The sequence below is a fragment of the Vidua chalybeata genome, chromosome 12, assembly GCF_026979565.1.
Source record: "Vidua chalybeata isolate OUT-0048 chromosome 12, bVidCha1 merged haplotype, whole genome shotgun sequence".
NCBI classification, from domain to species: domain Eukaryota; kingdom Metazoa; phylum Chordata; class Aves; order Passeriformes; family Viduidae; genus Vidua; species Vidua chalybeata.
Genome location: NC_071541.1, coordinates 11,413,745 through 11,437,628, shown reverse-complemented (window position 1 = coordinate 11,437,628; position 23,884 = coordinate 11,413,745). Strand labels below are relative to the sequence as shown.

At 42.6% G+C, this 23,884-nt stretch overlaps 1 protein-coding gene across 4 annotated transcripts in view; it reads left to right on the top strand.

Annotated features, from left to right (window-relative positions):
- MGLL (monoglyceride lipase) overlaps positions 1–23,884 on the top strand; it is a 102,052-nt gene that overhangs the window by 45,923 nt on the left and 32,245 nt on the right. For all 4 annotated transcript variants that reach the window (XM_053953625.1, XM_053953628.1, XM_053953627.1 and 1 more), the window contains one exon: positions 15,219–15,325. In XM_053953625.1, the coding sequence (XP_053809600.1) occupies positions 15,219–15,325 (107 nt within the window). The remainder of the gene's footprint in view (positions 1–15,218; positions 15,326–23,884) is intronic.

The window sequence follows — 23,884 nt, the reverse complement described above, 5'->3', positions numbered from 1 at the left end:
TGATGGTTTCGGCATCTCATTACCAGCACTTCCATGCCATTTCCAGAAGAACAGTGCAGCTCCCAGCATGAGCAAATGACAAAATTGAATTTGACTTCAGACCTTTCCAAAGTGAATAAATAAATAAATAAATAAATAAATAAGGCAAAGTGAAGTCAAAGCAAAGGAAATCAAGTCACTGATTATAATGTCTTTAATTATAGTGTATTGTGTTAGTCTCTAGAAATACTCAAAGCAGTTTCTAATTCAGCATCATTCTTGAAGAACACTTTGTTTGTACTAATGAGGTCAACTCGAAATTAAAGCCAAATCTGTAGGATGCAAAGTGACTTATGTCAGCACAGTTTGCTGTAGGACGAATTCAGCTCCCTCTGTTTTTCTGATCCCATTGCGCACACTGCAAAGGGAAATGACAATGATCATTGTCAAATCAACATTCCAGGCTTTGCTTGCTGTATTGCTACTGCCTGAGTTTCTAAAGCATCCCTTCTTCTCATCAGCTGTGTATGTGTTCCTTTAATGCCTCTGTTATCTTTGCTCCACGTGACTGTCTTATTCACTGTGAATGGGGGCATGCTTTTATGATTCCTTATGTGGTTCCAGAGGATGGGCAAATTAGCAAACCAGCTTTGTGTGAGAGGGACTCAGACAGGGGAGCAGCTTTGGTTTTCACTGCAGATAATTCCAACAGGCTTCCTCAGTATCATAATTTTTTTTCAATCTCCACAGGAATGTCCAACACAAGCAAATCTGTCTTGTATTCCACAGAAGCGAAGGGAAAAGGTGAATAGCAAGTGGAATAATAATTGTAATTAAACTGTCCCTTTTGCTCATTGCCCTGTTAGGATCTGCTTCTGAGCACAGGTGTACAACTTTGTGACATCAGTCTCTGGGAACAAGGTGACTTCTGGAGTTCCCTGTTGTGAGTCTCAAAGCAGTAATATTTGATCCTGATCCTGAAAGCAGCAAAAAAAGCAAAATCAGTCTTAGTTCCGTGGGCCACCTGATGAATTCAAAACAATGCTGTCCAGTATAGTGAATATAAGAAGCAGAGGTAGAAATAGGAGAAAAGAAGAAAAATGGTCTAAAGATAGTGATGTAAAGATAATTTTTTCTGCTCATTATTCTGCCAGAGACTGAAGGATAAGCAAACCTGGCATCTGTAAAACAAACAGTTCATTTGCTTTTAATTGGAATACAAGTGTGATGATCAGTACTGGCTTTGTGCCATGACTCTGATGAATGCCCAAGTTGGCCACTCAGCATTTAGAGATCTTTATCCTGGGCAGACCCTCCATTGACCTCTTCTTCATCTCATCAAACTGGAAATGCTCTGAACCAGCTGTTGGTAGTGACACAATAGCTGAAGCAGACAACCCAGTGATCATACCTGGGTTCCAGATGCAAGAGCACTTTACTTCACTGCTATAAGGAATATATGGGTTTAGTGAAAATAATAAAAGAGCTGCACACAGTTCCTTGCTTCAATTTCTCTAGCAATCTTGGAACATCCCTTGGGAACACACAGCAGCTCCTTTGGATCACTGTGAATACATCTACAAGAACTGGCTGTACAGCTGTTCTGGCTGGAAGAAGCTATTTTTTTTCTAGATGTCTGTAGCAGAGGAGTTGGCCTTGCGAGTTCCCTTCAGACTGCTGTGACTTTGTCCTTTTTAAAGTCAGGGTGAACATCTGACCTCTTTGTTCTTCTAGGGAAATTGCATTGTTGTAAGAGCTGTCCCTGCAGACATATTTGGCTGAGCTGCCTTCCCTAGGTTCAGGCATGTCATGCCCTAATGTGTTCCCACTTGAATGGAAGCCACCAGTGTTTGAAACCTCCTATTGTCCCTTATGCAAGAGGTGTGACACAACCCTGACAGCAAGTGGCTGATTATTCCAGGTATCCAAGGAGGTAGTGTTGCATCTTGCCAATGAGATCCTAAAGATATGCTTAGGCATATCTTAGCTCTTAGCTCATCCCACCCCAGTTATATCCTTAACTACACCCAGCCATCCCTGTACAGCACAGACATTCTGACGCTGTGTCAGTATGACTTATTATCCATAACAGGAAAGAAGGAAATGAGCAAACATCAGGATAAGTAAAGTTTTTAGACATCATTAAAATTATATCTCCTCTAGGGTTTCCTCTTGCAGACCAATACAGTTTCACTTATGTTAACTGAAAGAAAAATACTGGTGCAGCAATCCCAAACACCAACCTTGGACTAGTCCCAACCACAAACATCTTCTAAAGCAACCAGACTTGGGGGAGTCACTGGGTGGTGGGAGGAAGGCACCCCAAGCTGACCAGACTCACTGCCCAGACAGTGGTACCAAGGTGTGGCCTTGGAGCCAGGGAGGGAACAGCTGGTGGAAACTGTCCTGGTGGCCACAGCACTGCAGTCAGATTTACCTGCCTCCAGGCATGCTCCTATGGGATATCCCCAACAGCAGGAGAGGGGATAGATCTTGGTCTTGGTCTTTCTCTGCTTGGGAATGTGTTTGTTCCTCTTAGGCAGATGCAGTATGTTTGTGTCTGAAGGGATTCACTCTTTTTGTAGCAGTTTTCAACGTCCCAGAACCTTGAGTAATGCCAAACTTCAGGAGTACTTCCACTGGCATGAAGGAGTCCCCCCTTCTGTGTCAGACACTGGCTCTCCAGCCAGGAACTATCTTTATTTCTGTTTGGCAGGCACTCACTTGATGATGGAAGCCTCTAAATCCTCCCATACTGAGTGGTGGCAAAGGGAACTTGCAAAACCTAGAGAATTTAGTTTAAAAAAAGAACAGAAAACAGGAGGCAATGAGTAGCAGAGAACAGACAAAACATGGTAAAGACAGCCATTAGACACAATGACCAGTGATTTACAGAATCATATTTACAATTTATCCATACTTTTGTTTCCTTGTCTACAACTGCATGTAGTCATCCAGTCAAGTGACACAAATTGGGGCTGGAGTGTCTAGATGAAAGTTGCCAGAGAAAGTAAGTTATTCCTTGAGCAGCTGGTGGTTGAAGGATGCTTGATGTTTGAAGAGAGATTTAAAATAAAATCTCCTAAGCGATTAATTAGTTGTTCTCTGCTGCTCTGCTACAATTGTCTCAGTGGCAATCACTGAAAAGAAAGAAGAGGTTAAAAAGGGGAACAAAATATTGACAACTGGGATAAAGCCAAACATTCAGCAGTAACAGGGTAGTAATTGTTTGCTCTGGTGTTGTGTACAGGTAGGTAAGGAGAAAATGTACAAACTGCTATAGATTTGGTATACAAGAAAGATTCCTGATCTTTCTCAGACATCTGTCTGACCTGTGATAAATGTCTTGCTCTGTATGTTTTCTTTCTTCCTTGCTCAAGCTTGAAGCTTGCAGAGTGAGGAAATAAGACCTAAATCATTGGCCTTTTTTAAGAACAGAATTTGGTTTAATTTGCTGTAGATATCAGCAGGTTAGTTGGTTCACCAACAGACAAGATGAGCTTATTTTTATGATTTTTCAACATACTTTTAACTTTTATTTTCAAAACTATCTCAGTGGGCTTTCAAATTCAACTGTCAATTTCAGAAATCTGCAATGGTTTAATTTGCTGGGTGAAAGGCATTAGGAGTGACAAGGAAGCAGTAAGTAATTAAATTTCTGTAAGATAACATCTAGCTGACTTTAATGGTTAAAGTTTTTCTTCATTTTTTCAATTTTATGTGAGAGCTAGTCTACAATATTTGGAGAATTAATATCTGTTTTCTGAGCAGCATTCATAATCTCATGTTATTAAAAAGACATTCAAGCAATCAGCATTCAGTCATCCTCTCCAAACAAGGGATGTAGAGCAATTCAACCCAAGTTGTCCTGAAAATGCACAGAGCATGTGATTATTAGATACCCACAAATTCATTAGGACTGAAAGATTTTTTTTTTTAATTGACTTTGTTCTTTCCAGTTTCACTGTGGCCCCTTCCATATAGCACAGGGAACCCATGGTGATACTTTAACTCTGCTGCTGAGCTCCTGCTGCCTGCTTTAGAGTCAGGTTTCTACTCATGCTGTATGTCCATCCTTGCCTCTGGCATGCTCTGTTGCCACAGGAAAGGCTTTTTACCTCTGTGCTTCTGTTTATGTGGCAGTGGGAAGAAGGGTTGATCCTTGCTTGGGGTGGGGTAAAGAGAATCTCTTGAGGTGCCACTCATCTCTGCCTTGTGTGACCTCTGCAAGCGGCCTGGTTGCACCATTTGTAAAGCATTTTGGGTTTTCTGTACGAGGAGTGTTGTACAAAAGCCAGCTGCTGTTATTATTTATCCTGTTTATTTACTGGTCACATTTCTCAGAGCTGGGGAGTGGAAAAAAACAAGCAATCAGCAGATTCACTTTGTTTACATTTCATTTCACTTTCGGTGTTTGGGGAATGCTGATTTGTTAAACTCTATTCCTTCCTTTGAAGCCTGTAATTTTGCATAGTGGAAACATTGCCTCATTCTTACACACAGGTTCACATTTCTGTTTTGAAGCATTTTTTAAGGGTTCTGCCCATCAGAGGTTTGCTTCCTGCTGGGCACATTCTCCTCCACACCAGCTCTCACTCTTTCTTTGCCAGGAATTGAAGCAGTAGAAGCTGGCCTGGCTGCTGGGGTTAATAAGAGTGGTATTGAAAGTATTTGCTCTGGATATTGTTGAGGCTTTTTTTAAATGGTCAGAAATACGTGGTACAGTCTCTGATGAAGTGTTCCACATGAAACACAGCATTCCTGCAGCAGAATAACAGCTTGTGGTTTAAATAAATGTTGTTATTTCTGCTCAGCTGTAGGTGTACATGTATGTTTTGGTTCAGTGAGTGCCAGATACTGTAAATGAGTATTGATTTCCTTTTCTATTTTAAGCTTTTCTGCAGAAAAGACATCCCACATGCCTTTGGCTTTCTTTGCCTGTATCTAAAATGATTGCACCCAAGGACTCATCTAACTAAATACTCTTTTTTTTTTTATTGTTACCACCCATCTTTATTCTAGTAGTTGCACCTTAAGTTGGACAGGTCCCCATTCACATTTTGGAGCTTAAAGCTATTACATCCAGCCCTTTTTGAGTGCAAATCAACAAGGCAGTGATTAAAACTCATGGCAGGTAGGTTCCTTATTTGTGTTAGCATGGCAGCCCTCACTGTGAGAGTTGAAGCTGCCTTGGTGTTAGAAATGAAAGAACATTTTAGGAACCAAGCCTGCAGTAGCTAAAGCCTTTGGACACCCAGATTAGCTCAGTGCAGCCAAGAAATAACACATATTGATTTGGCAGCCATAGGCTGAAATCTGTATCCAACTCTTAAGTCATCTGTAGGCAAACCATTGCACCTCACCTGTGACTAAAATTCACTTTGGTCCAAAACATTAATAAATATTTCAGCCTTTAAAGCTCCTGTTGCAGTGATCATTGTTTTAGCAGCATTCCATGTCTCATGTTTAACTGCTTGCATTCAACTTTTCTTCCTACCTCAGGTCTACAGCAAACATGGAATAGTAAATTAATTGGAACATGCTGAAAGCCTTGGCAAATGCTTTGCCTGTGACATTCCTAATTTCCCAGAGGAGTAGCTGCTGATATTGATTTTGACAGAGCCTGTAAAGCTTCTTGCTGCAAAGATTCCTCTCATAGCTGGGCAAGGCTGAAGTGCAGCACTGGGATGTGCCAAGATTTCATTGGAAATTAATGTGTTTAATATCAAAATATGTTAAAATATACATAAGCCCATTATGATTAAGAAATAAATCCTTGAGTTTCTGTCTCTAGGTTTATGGGATAATTCCATCCTAGATTTTGGAAAATCATGTGGAAAACCTTGGCAATTTAGAGACCCATGCTACCTCTGACATCTGAACTTACAACGAGATTGTCAGTTAGTTAAGGAAAACCAATTAAGATCTCTGCCAACACAGAGGACTGCTGACAAAATTGGATCAGGAAGGTAAAAGTGAGGATGGGCAATTGACTCAGTGCAGGAAGTAATCAGGAGTTCCACATTAGGAGTGGAATTGCCTGGCCACAAACAGTATTACTGGGTCTAAGTATTTCAGGGAATTGAAGTCTTTCTTTAAAGCATTGCCATGCAACTAGGAATTGCACTGTCAGTGCAACTTTATTAAAAAGTTATAATAGCATAGTACCTTGACTTCACAGAACAGGTAAAGTGTCATCTCCTTTCTTGCTCCTTCTTTATTCACAGCTCTTTTCCTGGAAGGTGTCCCTGACCATGACAGGAGGGTTGGAACTCGGTGATCTTTAAGGTCCCTTTCAACCCAAACCATTCTATGATTCCAAGCTAGTGAAGGTGTACCCACATAAGCCCCAAATGCCTGATCAAAGTACTTCAGTCACGCAGGAATAGCTCAGAAACATTCTGACCCACTTGTGCCAGGTGTGTGCTTCTCAGCCTCTTCCCTTCACAGGTGCTGGGGTACTGAGCTGAATTCTTCCTGAAACAACTTTTTCAGTACTGCTGGTCATGAGTTGTCTGTACCATCCACTCCCTGAAATAGCAGCTTGAGACTGGAGGTATCAGTCATGGCTACAGTCTGAGCCATGGAAAAGCCCATTTTCAAGAACCATTGATACGGGGGGGATTCACTGTGAAGCACCTCTGGTGCACCAGGTTCAGACTACGAGTGATGTCCTGCATGAAAAATACCTTGCAAAAAAATTGAGGTCAGAAGAAGCCTGCAGACTTGTGTTACAGAACTTCAGCAGGTGCCACTTAACATTTAGATGTGGTACTCTCTGGAGCACTTATTTGTCCCAAATCACAAGCCCTTAGTTATTTGAAAATAACTAAGCAAGCAGCATGTTCCTAAGGACTTAAACATTACCATGTACTTGTGTGGATCTAACCAGGGGGATGGCTTTACTAAATAAAATAATTTCCATCATTTGGAAGCTACAGAAGCATATCTAAAACTCCTCACCTCAATAACTGAATTCTTCTGTCTATTTCCATCTTCTGTGCTATGCCAAAAAGTGAGATTAAATTGTAAAAATGTGGCTGGGATGCCATGTAAGGAGCATTCTTGCATGGCTTAATGAAATACACCTTGTTCCTTTCTGGGAAGCTTCCCTTCTTTTAGGGAAGGGAAGTTGGATTTCAGGCTATGAACTTACAGCAGCAATAATGACCTGTCACTGGAACAGGTTCCAATGCTCTGAATATGCCAAGACTTCAAGGGAGTTCAGTAAAAAGGAACTGATTTTGCACAGCTACTTTGAATCAGAGACATACTTTTATATAAAAAACCCTATTTTTGTTCAGAGAGCAGGTGTAGTACTGAACTAGTGAGTAATGCTGAGTTTCAGCGATAGTGACAGTGCAGAAGAAGCTTCTTGCCCTTCAACTGCAGCTTTCTCATGCTTGGAAAGGACAGTCCATCTCACTACACAGGCCTTTCTGTTTCCAAGGCTTTGGCTCACTAGGCAGTGTCTGCATTTTGATTTCAGGAAAAAACTGCTACACGACTGGCTAAACAGTCATTTTTGTCCCTTTGGAAATCATTAAACATTCAGTGCAAGTGAAGAGGAGGGAGAGTCTGTGAAAACTGTTCTTGCTCTTACTCCCTGTCTGTTGGTGCTCCATTGAGAGTGGTGGCCCTGCAGCCATCACTAATCTGCAGTGGCTGTGCTTCCAAGTCAAAATGAATTTTTAATAAAACTAACTAACAGAAGTACTTTATTTTTCCTGATTTCCAAGGGGATCTGTGCCAGAAACTCTTGTTTCTTGCCATATTCTCCCTCCACACCCTAAAGCTAATCTAAAAAATTTGGGGGTGATTTCAGGTTGACTTGAATTTTGCAGCTGATATCTTCTATTTAAGCAATGTTTTGCACTGTTTTTTTAGGCAGACACTGACTACTTTGTGCATCTATCCCTGTATCTCCCCTTGGGTGATATGACCTCCATTTTATCTCCCTTGTAACCCTTGTACTGAGCAAGGGCTGAAGCAGAGCAAAGCACAGGACTGGGATGTCCAGTTCCAGCATTCCTCCCAGTCAGGTCCTGGGGCAGTTCTGTCCCTCCACATCATCCCTTCCTTGGTCCTGTGTGTGTGGCAATGCCTACCCCTTTTCTTGTTGGAAGCAGAAGTCATAATCCTTCCTTCAAGGCTTCCTGTGCTCTGTAGAAGGGCGGCAGCCACAGGAAAGCTCAGATCCAATCCTGGATTGCCCAAGTCTCCAAGGATCTTGTCTGTCTTGCAGGTTCAGAGCAGCAGGTCTGGCAGCCAGTTCTGCCAAGCCATCTCCCATCTCTGATATCAAAGTGGAGGAGTGTCTCCCCAGGGCAGTCCATGTAACCCTAGAATCCCTCCCCCTCAGTTTTAGCCAAGAAAGGGGTGGGAAGATCCGACCCGTGAATTTTAAGCTACACACCAGGCATTTCACCTCTGATCTCAGCTTCATGTCCCCTAAAATATTACTGCAAAGTCTCCTTGAAACTAAATACAGCTGATCTTAAATGTTAACATTGCAGAGATTTACCCAGAGCTATGCAGTTGCAAGGACCCAATAATTCTTTCTCTCCCACCCCCACCTGAAATTTCCTTCCTCTCTTCTCCCTGTATTAGACCACTCATGAGTTATTCTCAGTGACAGCTTGCTTTTTGAAAAACTACAATAAATCAGCTTAAACTATTTCTCCACATTGTTTTGTGCTGGCTCTAGCTGGATCCTGTTGAACCTTTTGTTATGAAATATATTTGTACTAACTGGTTCTGTCTCTGCTCTGCTGATTTATGATGTCTGCACTTTCTGAGGTGCTTGGAAAACTTAGCCACGTTTCTCCTTCTGGACGCTTTCAGAACATGGCAGTTCTGAAATGTCCTCCTAACTCTGTTCTTGTAAGGAGTTGTGATTTTGAGATGTATGATGAGACCAGGCTTGCAGACTGTCGCAAGAGGGTTGCTTACTGGAGCAGGCATAGATTTTAAGACTGAGCCCTGAATCTCTATGGTGTAAGACAGCAAGATGGTGCTTAAATTAACAGCAGCCCCTTCAGAGGGGCTTGCATGGGAACTTCCAAGCCTGAGGAAATGAGGAAATGAGGAAAGAAAGCAGGAAGCAGAGCTTGCTGAAGAGGCTTATTTTTTAACTGCCAATTTAAGATCTGGACAGGAATAAAGCTACTGATTCTACTAGTCTAGATCAAACCACATCAAACACAAATGTACAGAACCCTCAACCCCCACAAGCTCTGTATAGTCAAGCAGAAATTGTGAATTGTGAGCACAGTGCAGGGTCCTCTGACATGTTCTTTCATGCATAAAGGTTTTTCAAAGTTAAATCCCAGAGATAAACGCCTCCAAATCCAGAGCTCTGTGAGGTACCCATGCTAATGCTGTATGGTCTCTGATTTTGAGAGAAGGTTGATAGACACTCCCCTCCAGGCTATTGACATCCTGATTTGCTTTTTTCCCTGAATTGGGAAGAATAGTGATAGAGCTGCTAGAGAGAGGTGGCTCCCCAGAGCCTGGGCCTACATGGCAAAGCTGTGGGGCAGTCGGGCAGAGGCTAAGAATGCAAAAACCTGAGCAAGAGAGCAAGAAAAGCCCTTGGGTGAAATGTCTCCTTGAAACATGGATTGGAATTGGGAGAAAAGTCACTCCTTGCACCCTCACAGGGACATAACTCAGATGTTTCCTAGAGGCAGAAGGATGGCATGAAGGGACACACCTGACTCCATAAATATTCCTGTCTAACTGGAGACACTAGGCTGAACTCATGCTAAGTGTGTAGGTCACAAGCACGCATAACATGAGTGAGATTGCTATAGCTTTTTGTAACCCCTACACATGGCCCAAGTTTTTTCAGGGTTGTCTTGGGGCACAAATCACCTCCAGAAAAAAGAATGCAAAAAACTGACTCGAAGAGCAGAGGCAGAGACAACCCCCTTCCAAACTTCAGGTCTTACACCCAAAGCAAGGGCCTGAAGAACCCTCCAGAAACAGAAAAGATCACTAATAGTGAACAAAAACTTTATTCTTCATTACATGTTCTTCTAAATTATTAGCTGGATTTTTTTTTTTTTGTAACCTTTAAGCAAATACCAGGGGTAGAAAATCAGATTGACACTTAAACCTCAACAAATCTTATAATATGATAGATAGCTAATCCTCATAGTGAGGCCCATTTACCCAGCTATCACAAGAATGAATACCTTCCAGTGACTTTCCATTATAATATACTTTGGAAGCAAAATACACACATAAAATTTTTAATCCACTAAAAGCTCTGTGACTATCCACTTGCTTGTTCAAAAACGTCCCCAGTTTTTGGTAACTAGAAGTTAATTGTTTAGCTATGAAGGAACTGATAACTCAGCTCAAACAACACAACAAAATGTAGCACTTAAGCCAGTCATTTTTCTGGCAGCTTAGCTGGCTCAGAGCTTTCCTGTCAGTTTGTTTTTAAAAATTACTTTAGGAATTTAGTGTCTGGAATTCAAAACTGTGCAAGTCAGATGTTCTTTGTTAAAGCTGATCTGGTTCTGGTAACAACATCCATAAGACCAAATGAAAAGCACTAACACAGAATAACATAGGATAACATGGAATTAGCTTAAGTTGGGAGGGCTTGATTCAGGAAATCACTTTTGCGTGTGATTGAGTCAGTCCTTACTGCGGACAGCATTTATAAATCCTTTTTTAACTTTCATCCTGTACTTGGAGAGTCCTGTTGACTTTCATGTGTTGAAGAAAGTTTCCTGAGGTTAAGGCAAGGACTTAAATATTATTCTGAAGAGGGATGCTTTTGAATGGGGTGGAAAAGATTGCATTTTTCATATATGCAGTCATAGGAAGCTTGTCTTCCGTTCTTTGGTTCAGCCCTAATGTTTTGGGTTATTTTCTGGCAATAAAAAAGCATGCATGGGGTCCCAGAGAAGTGGCTCTGTCCCCAGAGAACACAAGATGTTAAAGTCACACTGTCCTGCTTGCAACTTTCTTTGTCTAGTTCAGTTTCAACATAAATTTTGTTCAAAGCGAAGCAAGAACGTGTGTCTTATGCCCAGCAGGACCCAAGCCCTGAGTGGTGTTTCAGGGCTGCAAAGTGTCACAGCACAGCAGCTTTCTGGGTGTGCTTTCAGTGTATTTTTCTTCTAACAGCCTTGGTTTAAGAGGGCTCTTGCTCATCTGTGTGAGTCCAGAAGTCCAGTGCTGCAATTTATTTTCCCTAGAGTTGCTGTCCTCCAGCTGACTGTGGAATTGCATCTCTGAACAATTACTTTGGCCCTTGACAAAGCAATGTCCAGAAAGACAGTGAGAACCTTTAAATCTGGTACTGCCTTTCTACCTAGAACTGACCATGACCCCGTCCTACAAAGCTGCTGCCCACACAAGAAGAGAAATGCTAATGGATGTGAAGCTACAGTGGGAAATAGGGAAGGCTTGGACACAGCTAAAGCTTGGATCAGCTGGTGGCCTCTCCGAGAGGCAGGAGAGAAGAACAACATGTTTAGATGGATTTGTGCACACTGAATGTGTTGCAGCCTGGCCTCCACAGTTTCCACCCTCCCTAATAAAGGACAGGGCGTTTGCAGGTGCTTTATATTAACTGGAGGTGCGGCATTGCTGTGTTTTACAAAGCTTAACAGGCTGCAGCTGCAATATTGGAGGGACTGACACCAGTCAGGGGAGATGTGGGAGCAGGGAGAGGTCATGGGTGCGTATCACCTCCTCATGGAAGACGACTAAACACAGCCCAACACTAGTTGATTTGAACAGTAAAGATAAATATTATTCTGTCTTCTTGTTGTGTGTAATAAGTTACTGCATCTGTTTGCCAAGCAGTGCAGTACCAGGAGGCAGAAACCTGCAGTGAGGAGGGGGCAGGAGGAGGAGGTGATAAAAGCTATGGCAAGGGCAGGGATCTGCAAAAGCCATCTGTTGCTTTTGCAAGCAGCGGTCAATAAAGTGGTTTCCTCTAATAGCCCGTAATTGCTGCTGCGGAGCTGGGTGAGAGCAGGAGCGTGGGACTCAGCCACGCCCCGCTCACACCTTGGCTTTGTGCTCAGACACAGCCAGCGAGCGCGGGGGAGTCCTGCTGCTGTGTGAGGAGCTGCTTCCCTGAGCAGGTGCCAAAGCCATGCTATTTCGAGATGTTCAGCAAGCACAGTTCCACCAGCCAAAACCCGCTAAGCATCCAAAGATACAAGAGCTTTCCGTGCCTGTGGTCAGAGACATCACAACTAGCAGGGATTCAGGCATAGGTCACTTTGCAGACAGCTTTGCAGGCTGTGCACAATGTTTTCTACCTGATACGTGCAAACTTCCGAGGAATTCAGCAGCACAATTGCAAAAGCTGGAGGTGAAGAAATTTCTCAGCATTACCAGTTTGATACATGGCCAAGACACAAACCTTTTTGGAACAAAATTCTCATTGAAACTGCACAGAAAGGCACTGCAGTGCTGCAAAACCTCAAACATTGCAGGATCCATATTAATTTAAATTACTCTGTTGAAAGCAATCTCTGATATTCTGTTATTCCAGCCATTGTGGTAAGGAATGAGAAGACTGTGATTTAAGAGCAGGGATATCTGCAAAAATGTTTACATACAGGAAAGAATTGCTGTCAGTCAATCTAATAGTTTGTTGTATTTTCCTGGCAGCTTGCTAGTGAAAATATGTTAAATTGTATTTGTTACACTGCCTTCAGGTATTATTTGCCAAATCTAAACTTACTTTGTAGTGGAAAATTGGAGATTAAATGAAAGCGCCAAATCCTTCAATCCTTGTTCAGGTGATACTCATACTAATTTAAGTTTTTGAAAGCTGTGTTCAATATGTGGCCCTTGTGCTTAGGCCTGAAAGCTGGAGCTAAAGAGCTGTGTAGATGTGACCTAGTTTTTAGTCAGTAAAGCCACTCTCACTTTTTACTGAACAACAGGACAGGCCGATTTTGTTTCAGTGTAACAAATTGGAAATGTTATGCTTTGTTTATGATTATTGATAGGACAAAACTTTCAAAGGTATCTAAGTTGTTTCAACAGCTACTGCCATTGGAGGTCTTAAGGCACAAACAGGCTCAGGGGTTTTATTCAGCATTTTGCAGACAAATAATAACCCAGGTCTGTTCCCTGTGGTGTGCAAAGGCTCAGTTCTGTGACACCTGGAAATTGTGTTCCAGGTAGAAGGAAATGTCATAGGAACACCTTGCCTCTCTGAAGCTTTGGGTTTTTGTCTTTTCTCACTTGGTTTCACATAAAGTGAGGGCTCTTAGCATCTAGAAGGATGCTGACAGGCAAAGTCATGGTACTGCATCAGTGTGAATAAAAGCAAAACAAGGGCTTTGCTGCCTCAGGGATGAAGAACTAAGAATTTCCTGGAAGAGATCTCTTTGACAGCTTCCCATTAGGTTTCATTCACTTAGTGCCATTTAGTGCATAAATTCAAATAATATTTCTCTGAGAAATGAAGGGCTATATTCAGTCAGCCAAGTTCCACCTTTATCTCTGTGCCTAGTCAGCAGAAACAAATATAGGTCCCTAAAGAGTTTAAGTAAGACACTGAGCAAGGAAGCTGTCAAGCTTGAAGGTAGTAGGAGGTATGGGAGTAGGAGGTATGGCAGAGAGACTTGGCCTGGCTGAGTCTGTTGCATATCAGGGCGATGGGCCCACAGGAAGGAAGTTAATATTCTCCACTGAATGAGCAATGTCTCAGTACTTTCTTCAGTATTTGGAGGTATAATAATAGATCCTGCACTCCAAAAATCAGTCTGTCTGCCAGGTGCATTGATAACTTGACAAATCAATTGATCAGGGACAATGACACAGGAAGGAATGACTGCTCCACACGGATTGTTTTGCAACCTTCAGTGGCACTAAAGAGGATTTGTAAGGCGCAGCAAGTTAAATATGGTACATGACCTAACGTCACCCTTGCTAATTGATGTTAGACAGTGTTAGACAGATACCAGAGCATCTTTGCCCTGTTGCTTTTGTGTTTGCAGTGGACTCTGTACAGTCCTTCTGGTCTGGATGGATGCTCTTTTAAATTGTTCACTGGGCAAATGCTTTAAAGCAGCTGCTAATTAAAGAGCTGGGACAGGAGTTTCTACATCATCCAACATGCTTTTTAAGTTTAAATATATTAAGACCTAAGCAGTTCATTTCTGTGAATACACTGGCTAAAAAGGTATTCAAAACCTCAATTAAGACAAAGTTGAGGAATTTCCTAGCTGTTAACTGTTTTCATTGTTTTATGTTGTCAGTTCTTGTAATATTTCACTGTTCATGTACTGAAAATGTCAAACTTGTAGCCTTCAAATGGTTTTGTGGTTGCTGATGTTGCAATGACAAATGGTCCTTTTAAACAAACAAGTTATGTCTATGTTGCTAAAACTGGATTTTAAACAATCACCTGTCAAATCCAGCAGAACTTCTGTAATCTCATTGCTACTTCTGCTATAGTTCTAGCCCAAGTCTATACTAATTTTATCTAGCAGAAACACTGGGGAGGTTCAAGTTCAGTCACTTTCATTTGATGACATTCCAGTAAAAGTAAGGTATTATTCATAAAACTGGAATATTCAAAGATAAGTGTTTGCAAAAATAAGTGTCTATGAGACTAGTGTTTTATTATCTCTGTCTGCACAGTGGCTACGTGAGAGTCACTTTAATCATAGAAATGAAGGAACTGTTTTGGGGCAAGAAGGTAAAATTACCATAATTGGGTCAAAAGATAAAATTCCAAACTCCAAGCAAAGTTGGAGACCTATTCTTTGGCTGAAATTCCACCTTTGAGTGTTCTGGGGTATCAGACAATGTTTGAAGTTATAAAGTTAAGGACAGTGTTGGTATTTGAATCACCAACAGAAAGATACCAGCCCCAAAAGAAACAGATGGCATCACTTACACTGGAGAGCCATGTAGAGCCTCAAGCCCCCATGGAGATATCCAGCTCAGGGACTGATGCTGATGCCCATCTGCATCTTGAACTTGCAGCAGACCATGGTGGCTCTGTCCCGTGGGCAGTTGCCTCCCCTGGAACCCATCCTACAACAACCTGTTGAAGGCCAGGTCGATGGCAGGCCAGGGTGACAATGCTTTCCCCTGTATTCAAGCTCTGCAAATTCTATACCTGCCTGCTGTTTGCTGATGTCTGAAATGCTGTTGCTGAATGGAATGGTTTCCCTTGCAGCTCTGCAGCCTTTGCAGGGTGATTGCCACGTTAATGATTTGTACATTGATGCTCCATTTAGGGCCCTCGTGTTTATCGCCCACGGCGCTGGGGAGCACTGCGGCCGCTATGATGACTTGGCCCAGAAGCTGACAGGACTCAACTTGTTTGTGTTTGCTCATGACCATGGTGAGTAGCCTAAAACTGTACTTGATTTACAGCAGCTCAGGCCTGTGCTGAAGTAAATGCCATTACAGCTACTCAGCAGTGAGAGAAGAGTCAATAAAATATTTACAACCAGACATAAATGAAAAAAGGATTATCTGTTGCTTAGTTGAGATCTGCATATTGGATCTGTAAAAGCTATCCCTGTTTGCTTTGAGTTTTCCTTAGCCTTTTGACCTCACTCTAAGGGATTATTTCCTCTTCACCTGCCTCTTGGGGGTGAAGTGGTATTGTCCACTGTGGAAGTGGGACTAGGAGCCTTTTCTGCTGAATTCACAGTCAATGTCCTAAGTGATCCCAGACGGGAGGCTGAAAGGTCAGCATAGCTTTCATGTACTGATACAATGAGACAGCTGCACCCTTGAGACATGGAGAGGCAAGAAGGCATCACAGATACCTTTGAGCACATCTCCACAGTCCAGAAGAGAGACTGGAGCTGGCTGTGCACCCTCTGAGGAGGGTGAAAGGCTGTGACAACACAGCAGCAGCCTTTGGCCTTCAGCCAGCAGGGTGGGGCAGTGCTGGGCCAGGTACACTTCACTGTCCCTGCCTCTTCTGGCTTGAAGGTCTCTGCTCTGTGCCCCATGCTGTGATGGAGATGTGCTGGGTGTCACCAGGTCTCCTGCAGTGCTTGGATCGGGACATCCCAGCAACATATTTGAGCCACCCATCCTGGTTCTCTGGTAGCCTCCTGTCACACATCATCCTTGCAACTTCATAACTTCCTTGTGCTTGGAGATCTTTGCTTTGATTTCATCATCCCAGACTACTGCTTCCTGTGACAGCAACTCTGACAGTATCAGTATCAGCAAAATGAATCAATGGGATTGATGATGGCAGAAGACAAAAGGCAAGGCCAGATTCTGAGCTGACAGGTTGAAATGGAATGAATCTTGGTGTAAATCTGATGTCCTTTGGGCAGATTATCTGGGAAGTAAACTGCAATTTACTCGGCTGAAGCCAAGACTCAAACCTGCCCCTAGTCTCCTCAAAGACAGGACTGTTTAATTTGAATTGAAGATCCTGAATGTACATGAGTCATTGCACCATTTATCTGTGAGGGGAAAGGCAAAACCTTACTTAATCTGAGTACCAAGGCTTTCCCTTGCTCTTGCTCTTGTGACTCAATTTTGGTCACAGCACTGCACTCGATATGCAGAAATGACCCCTATATTTTCTCTGAAAAAGAGAATAACTAGTCCACAAGACAGTTTGCAAGGAAAATAAATAAAACCCATGTGACATTTTTTTTTGGAACAATGCCATATTTGAGGCTGGTTTTGCAAGGAGAGTTGACCTGTGCAGAAGTATCTTAACTCAGCACCTAGGTCTCTTTCTCCCTGTGTAGGCAGAGTGTTTCTAAGTGTTGATTCATTCATTTTGGTACACTTCCTCCTGAGCTGGAGGTAGGCTAGCAGGAGTCTGCAGTAATCCCAGTAGGAAGTGTCTCCATCCCCCTCTGTTTGTCTGGATGGCATGAAGTCCATGGGAAGGGGGTTGGAACAGGCCACATGCTGCTCGCCCTGCAGCTGCTGTTAGCAGACCACAGCCAGTCCATACAAAAAGTGACTGAACTCCAGGTCATACAAGCAACTTGCTCAGTCTCCATAAGCCTGTGAGGGATTGCAGTTGCTCTCTGTGCATGCTTAACACCATGCCTTAGTTCCCCATTCCCATAAAGCTTGATAAAGGTTTTAAGAAATGGAGTTAAAATAGCATTAATTACCTATAAATAGCTAACAACTATAGAAGAAATAATAAAACATTTATTTACTGCATGGATTTGATACAGAGAATGCCTCCTCTATTGATGGAGAATGGTCTTTGAGGTGCATGTTCCTGTCAGGCATGTTTTGTGCTGTGTGATTATTTGCTCTCTTTTTCCTTGAGTATCTTTTTCACTAGAGAAATATAAATATTTCTTGGTGTTTTGGGCAATTTTTTTAGAATACACTAGTATTGCTGGATTAAACAGTGCAATTAGTACAAATCTGGTTTCTCAGGTCAGATAACAACTTTGTTCTCCCTGTCAGACCTACAGTTTTGTTTGTAAATTCCGTTTTCCTGATCAGTAAAGAGGAGAGGGTGAAAAGGAACCTGAAAGCAGAACAATGGAAACACAGTTGTGTTACACAAAGAGCTGATGTAACTGAGCCTTGATTCTCTGTAAGTTAGAAAGACAATTAACATCTTTTAGGCTCTGTATAATAATCTTTGCACTTACACCACCAAGGATAAACTTTGATGAAATACAAATTACAGCCTGAGCTAAATGCCAGTGAAAGCTGAAGGACATAAACGCCTCCATTGCAACACTGCTCTGGTTAGACTGGGACATTTAAAGTTTTCCTCCAATATTTTATCTATTCCGAGTCACTTCAGCAGTGTGTTCCCTTTTGTGTCCTTTCCTTTGGATATCTTTGGGTAATATCAATTATTCACTTGTGCTAGCACTATAATAGCTGTCTGTTCCCTGCCTCATACCATGGCTCTTAGTCATGTGAGCTCAATGTAGACTTCCTGACCTGGATATTTGTTCAGGTTCTGCTATTCTCATGGATAAAATTCCCAATACAGGTGTATTATCCAGGAGATCATTAATGCAGTTCCACAGCATGGCAAGCGAGATTTCCCGAATGACTCAGGAAGTTACCAGGGCTGGAGTATGTGTGGCTTGACTGATTCATGTTGTGTCTATCCTTCAGTCAAAAGAAGGAAAAATAATTTCCATTTTTATTGCTGACTCTGTAGGAGCTCACACATGGGCTCTAAATCTTGCCAAAGGCAGCTCTGCATCCGTGTTTTCTCTTATGCAAGGCTTCACCAAAAAGGTTCTTCACAGAGTAACAAACAAAGTGCACTCCAATTTGGGTCTTAGTATTGCCCCTTAGTGTAAGGTACCTCTGGCTCACTTTTCTCAGTATGTCAGGATTTGAACATTTACTCTTTGGGATATTTCATTGTAACCACAAGACTGCTGGACCTCATAGATATGTATTAGAAATTTTCCATGGTGACAGTGGAAATTGAATTCCAGAAGACCTCTTAACCTTACCTTACATCTAATATTATTAAATGGCTTTGGTTTATATCAACCCTGTGAAACAGGAAAATGGAATTTCTGTGTAATACAGCATTTTTTTTTCCCTGTGGTCTCTTATAAGGTGTTTTTAACAGGCAGGTAACTGTTTCCCATGATTTCTGGGTTTGCTTGGCATGCAGCTTCATGAAGGCAGAATTAAGGCTGCTGGGATGACCTTGCTATTTCTGCAAGTTAATATATTTTGAAACAACACCTCACCTTTTCAACTTCATTTCTGTATTACTATTATTTTATTATGGCAAGATTCTGATGACAGAAGAAAGAGACAAACATATTAGGTTATTAGCAATCAATTTAGGAAAGCTCTCTTAGAAAGAATAACTGTGTGGGATTGATCAAAGTGGAGTGGTATTGCAGTTCTTCAGTCAGCTGCAGATAGCAGCTCCTTCAGTTTTAACACAGTAATTTTAGAGAGCTATAAAGCTGGGAGGCAAGGAAAACAAGAATAAAGACTAAAGAATGTGGCTTTGTTTTCTCATACCAAGCATTTTGAGTTGGTAAAGCACATGATGTTCCAGCCATCCTGTCTCTCTTCCTCTAACATCTCATTTGCTGAGATCTAATGCACTATGGTTGCATTCCGTGGCCAGAGCCCAGAGAAACCACAATTTCACCTTCAAAAGTACATGTCAACTATTAGCAGTCAGAAACTCATTTGCAAGATACAGGGACCACAAAAATGTGTTTATTTTTTTCTTGCACTTTTTAATCATAGTTGAAATTAGCCCTCTTTTTCACTTGTACTTGCTCATGCTATTTACGGGTATTGTGTCTGTTTTACATAAGGTTGAGGAGGATGAAATACTCAGCCCTAACCTGGTGGCAGTTCCTAGCCACCAGATTCACTTTCATCTTACTTTCTCCAGGGGGAATAAACCCTCTACCTGTCCTGGTACATGAAGACCTTTGACCCTTTCACCCTTTTTGAAGCTGTTGAGTTTCCCAGTCTCGAGTTATGTTTAATGTCAGATCAAAGCAGAGGGGAAGGTTGCAGCTCCAACAGCTTATTCACATTCTTTAGATGTTTCTAACTGAAGTTCAGCTTGCTTTTGCTGCTTTGTGTGTGGTGAGCATTTCTGATGGGTTAGCAGGTCCCTCTCAGACACCCACTGGTGCTTCTCTCCATTAATTTTTTCACTGCTTTCTCTGTTTAATGGAGGATTTATTTCTAAAATGTAGAAAATAGCTGGAGCAGATATTTTTAAATGCACCAAATATTAGCTGCTTTTGTTTTGCTTTTTTTTTTTTTTCTAAGTGATTGCTATGTTGTTCTTGCAACTGTTAAAAGACCATTTTGTTGATGAGAACAGAAGGCTTTTATTTATTCATAGCACTGGGAAGGATTGGTCTACACAGAAAGATTAAAAAGAACTAAACATGGTCAAACTGGGAGGGGGAAATGACCAAGAAGGATGTCAGAATTTATAAGAACGAGAGTTAGTGTAGCACTACAAGTGTGAAGTAACAGCTCATGTACATTAGCATGCAGGAATGTTCTGGACAGCAGCATTCCCTGACATTGTGATTGGGCAGGCTTCAGGGCAGTCTCCAGGGCTGGAGTCAGGAAAGTCTTGGCAAATGTTATTTGGAGCTGGTTTGGCCATGGAGCAGCACCACTGCTCCTTGGTGCTGGGTGTGGGCCCATTAACCCACAGCAGTCTGCTCTCTGCTTCCTCTGGATGAGCCCATTGCACTGGAGCAGGGAAGGTTTGAAGTGCTTTTCTGCAGAGCTCTGGTGAAGAATGGCACTCACTGTTTCCTTTCCTTTGACAGGAGGCTTACAACAGGTTGTGGGCATTTTCACTTTTTTCCAGCTAAGAGCAATAGGTTCCTCTTAGCAAGGGACCCCAGGGGAGATGGCTCTTTGCCCTGGCTGGCAGAGCACTGCCGGTGCTGTTTTGTCCCTGTTTTGACTCCCTACTCCATACAATCCCAAACCTTTCCCTGCCTTTCCTTCTCCAGATGTTGAATGAAGGTAGCAGTCAGGTTTATCTGCCTTCCAGGCAGCAGTGAGGAATGCTACCCCTGTGTGGGGCACACAGGAGCTGAAACCACAGCATGCAATTGCAGGGTGAGAGTTCGGATACTAAAATACACCCTGGAATTCCTTAGGCAGTAAGACAACTCTGAGAACCTGGAGAAAAGTCATCCTATGAACAAATAGCTAGTGAGTAAACTTAATTCTGCCTTCCTTCCCTAACCCTGTTTTGGCTGTGGGGATTCTCATGGAAAGAGATGAGCTGGGAGACCATCCTGCAGCCACCAAAGAACTCGAGACAAAGTGATACCAGTTGTTTCTGACCTCTAGCTCTTCTGGAATCACTGATCTTGTAACTCTGGATCTCAGAGTATCAGTCACAGCTTGCTGAGGAAACCAGGTCATGCTGTTTTATCCTCTTTGAAATTATAGAAATTATAAAATTATTGCTACAGCTAAGATGCAACTTTTCCCATGCAGTGAACAAGCTCTTGAACACAATCTTTCAACTGGACAGTCTATTTGCCCTTGCTTTCTTCCATGTTGCTGCATGAGCCTGGGTTCTTTTGATGGCTGTGAGATGGTACCTCCCAGAGGGACCACAGCTCATGCAGGAAAAAGTCCTCTGGATGCACCTCCCAGAACATAATGATGCTGAAATGTGCCCATAATTGTATCATAACACAGTGTGTTATGATGCAATTATGGGGAGTATCCTGTGGCACAACTCCAAGGGGAGTATCCTGTGGCACAAAAGGCAGTTGTAAAGACTTTGAGATGGGCTTTATTAAATGGAGGTTCCCACATTATTTTTGTTATTTTTGAGGAGATCATTACAGACTTCTGCAGCCCAGTCTTGCCCTGGTGAAGTGATCTCTGCTGCTTTAGCCCTCACCCTTCATTCACACTGGGATCACAGGGTCCCAAATCTCTGCATGCACCACATGGCCTCTTTCAGGGCAATCAGAGGTTTTTTTCTGTTTGAGAGGAGCACCTACACAACAGAAAGAAAACTCTGAGTGAGTCATGAAAGCACACAGCTGCAATGTCTCTTGCTCTAGAGGAGGCCACAAGGCAGTACTTGGAAACCAAATACAGCCTTTGTTTTTTGTTATGTGAAGGCAGGTGAAATAACACTGTGGGGCCAGGAAGCAGCTAGACCACAGCAAACTAAAAATAAAGAAACAGTAAGGCTCCACATAGCTGATGTGTCTGATGGAGCACACATAGGCAGCAGTGTAGAATTTTGCTTTAAATGTTTGGGTTAGGAAAGCTGCGGGGAATACTCAGAGGTGTTTCCTCTCTATTCCACTCAGGGGGATGAGACATTATTTGTTTCATGGACTTCCCTGATGATGTAAAAGTGGGAAAAACATAGTCTTGCACCTGTCTTTTAGGCAAGGGAGTTTGGAAATTGTGAGGACTGGATACACCTTTAGCAAAGATGCATAGAAGAAAGAGCACCTGAAATCAGACCTGTGGTGTCATCTACTCTGAGCTATGAAAACTTGCAAACCATACCCAGGCTGCTCAAAGCAATCTATTTGTTTATCTGACCCTGACCAATTATTATTTTTTAAGTCAGATTTAATTGTGGTACAGTCAGTGAGGTAAGACAGACACGTAAGCTCTGTGCTGTAACCCAGAGCCGGATGCAGGCACTGTTGGGATGGGGGGAAGACAAAGCAGATGTTCCTTCAGCACTGCCCCTATAAGTGGACATCACTAGATGATCATGCTGGGCTTCAGCAAAGATTGCAAAAGAATGGTTGTGGTTTCCTCAGTTAGTCTGCTCCTCCCAGCTGCTCAACCATTTCCTCACTGCTTTGTATCCACCCTGTAACAAAAGGTTATTGAATAAACAACATGTCATCCAGTTGAACAGGATCTTTGGCTCAGACCCTGGCTGAACTGAGCTCACTTGTCATCCAGCAGAGATGTGCTGTGAGCTCTGAGGGAAGCAGAGCTGGGACACATCTTAATCCAGTCATGCCCCATCCACCTTCTGGCATGAGCCAGTCTTTTTCCTCACTCCATCAGGTGATGAGAAGAAGGTGCTGCAGAGCCAGCTCCCCTGGCTTTGTTTCAAGCCCACTTTATGAGGGAATCCCTTTTGGGGCACACTGGGATCTGAGGCTTTTTATTCCGAATCAAATGGGCCAGGCAGCCCACCCCAGTTCTCCCAATAATTCACTGCTTACTAATGAGCAGGGGGAGAAATGTCAGTTGGTCATTCCGTGAGACAGGACATCTTCTCAGCAGCTGCTTCTTGAACAAAGCCTTGCTGTTGGCCTTCACACAAGGAGGCGTGAGGCTGGAACAACAGTCCCAGTGAGTGTGGACACGGCAGCAGAAGGAACAGAGTGCTCCCTTTTGAGCACAATGGCTGAGCTGGGACTGTCAGCTCTGCCCACTGCCCAGACCGTGCTCCTCAGCCTGTCACTGTTAACTGTTGACAGACAGACAGCATGACAGAAGAAAGATGGGTCATTCATTCAGGAAACTTAAAAGGCTTTTCCTTCCCATGAGGGTTGAGTCCTTCTGGCTTCCTTTCCACAGTTCTGCCTCTCAGGTGAGAGATACACTCCATGAGAGGAGTGGACCATTGAATTTGTGTGTGGTGCTGAAAATGTTGGGCCTAAGTGATGGCATTTTGAATGAGTGGTCCCAATAATCAGGAATAAAACATCCTCTTTTTGGACAAAGGTTTCACTTTGGTGAATTTGAAAAACTAAAGGGGAAATAGCCCTGACTGAACTCGGCTCATTTCATCTTACAATCTGTTGTTTCACTCTTGTTATTTAAAGATTCTGTGCAGTTGTCATCTGTACTCAATCCTTACCTGTATAAATTAATCCCCAAATCAAGGGTCAAATCCTGCTTTCACAGCTGCTCGTATAAAATCCATGATAACTCTGTCACTGTGTCAGAAAGCAGGTTCAACCTGCAACTTGTAATTGCATTTCATATTAGTGCAGAAGGGTTGGCAACTTCATGTAATGTTTTCAACAGCTTACTTGTTCTCCCATAACCAGCTCTGCAGGCTGTAGGCGTATGTCTGCATGCAAGATGCTTGAGGGTGGAAGGACAAGGACCAGATGGTTATTAGAGCTAAGACTGAGAGAACAGATCCTTTTATGTTGCCAGCTATGTCTGTTATCTGGGGCTACTGGACAGACGTCAAACTTGCTTCAAACTTTGTTCCTTTACTGACTTCTGTGGCAGGACATTAGTTCATACCATCAGGGACTTTGGCCTCAAGAAGCATCAGAGGAATCTCTATTCTTTAAGGGAAAGAATGACAAATCAGTGTTGCATATAATAGCAGTGGACCTTTTTCGTTAATGGTGTGGATGATGGGATGGAGAGCACTTTCAGCCAGTTTTCAGGGTGGAAATTGAGCATATGCTGGAAAGCTGCTATTCACAAGGACCTTGACATG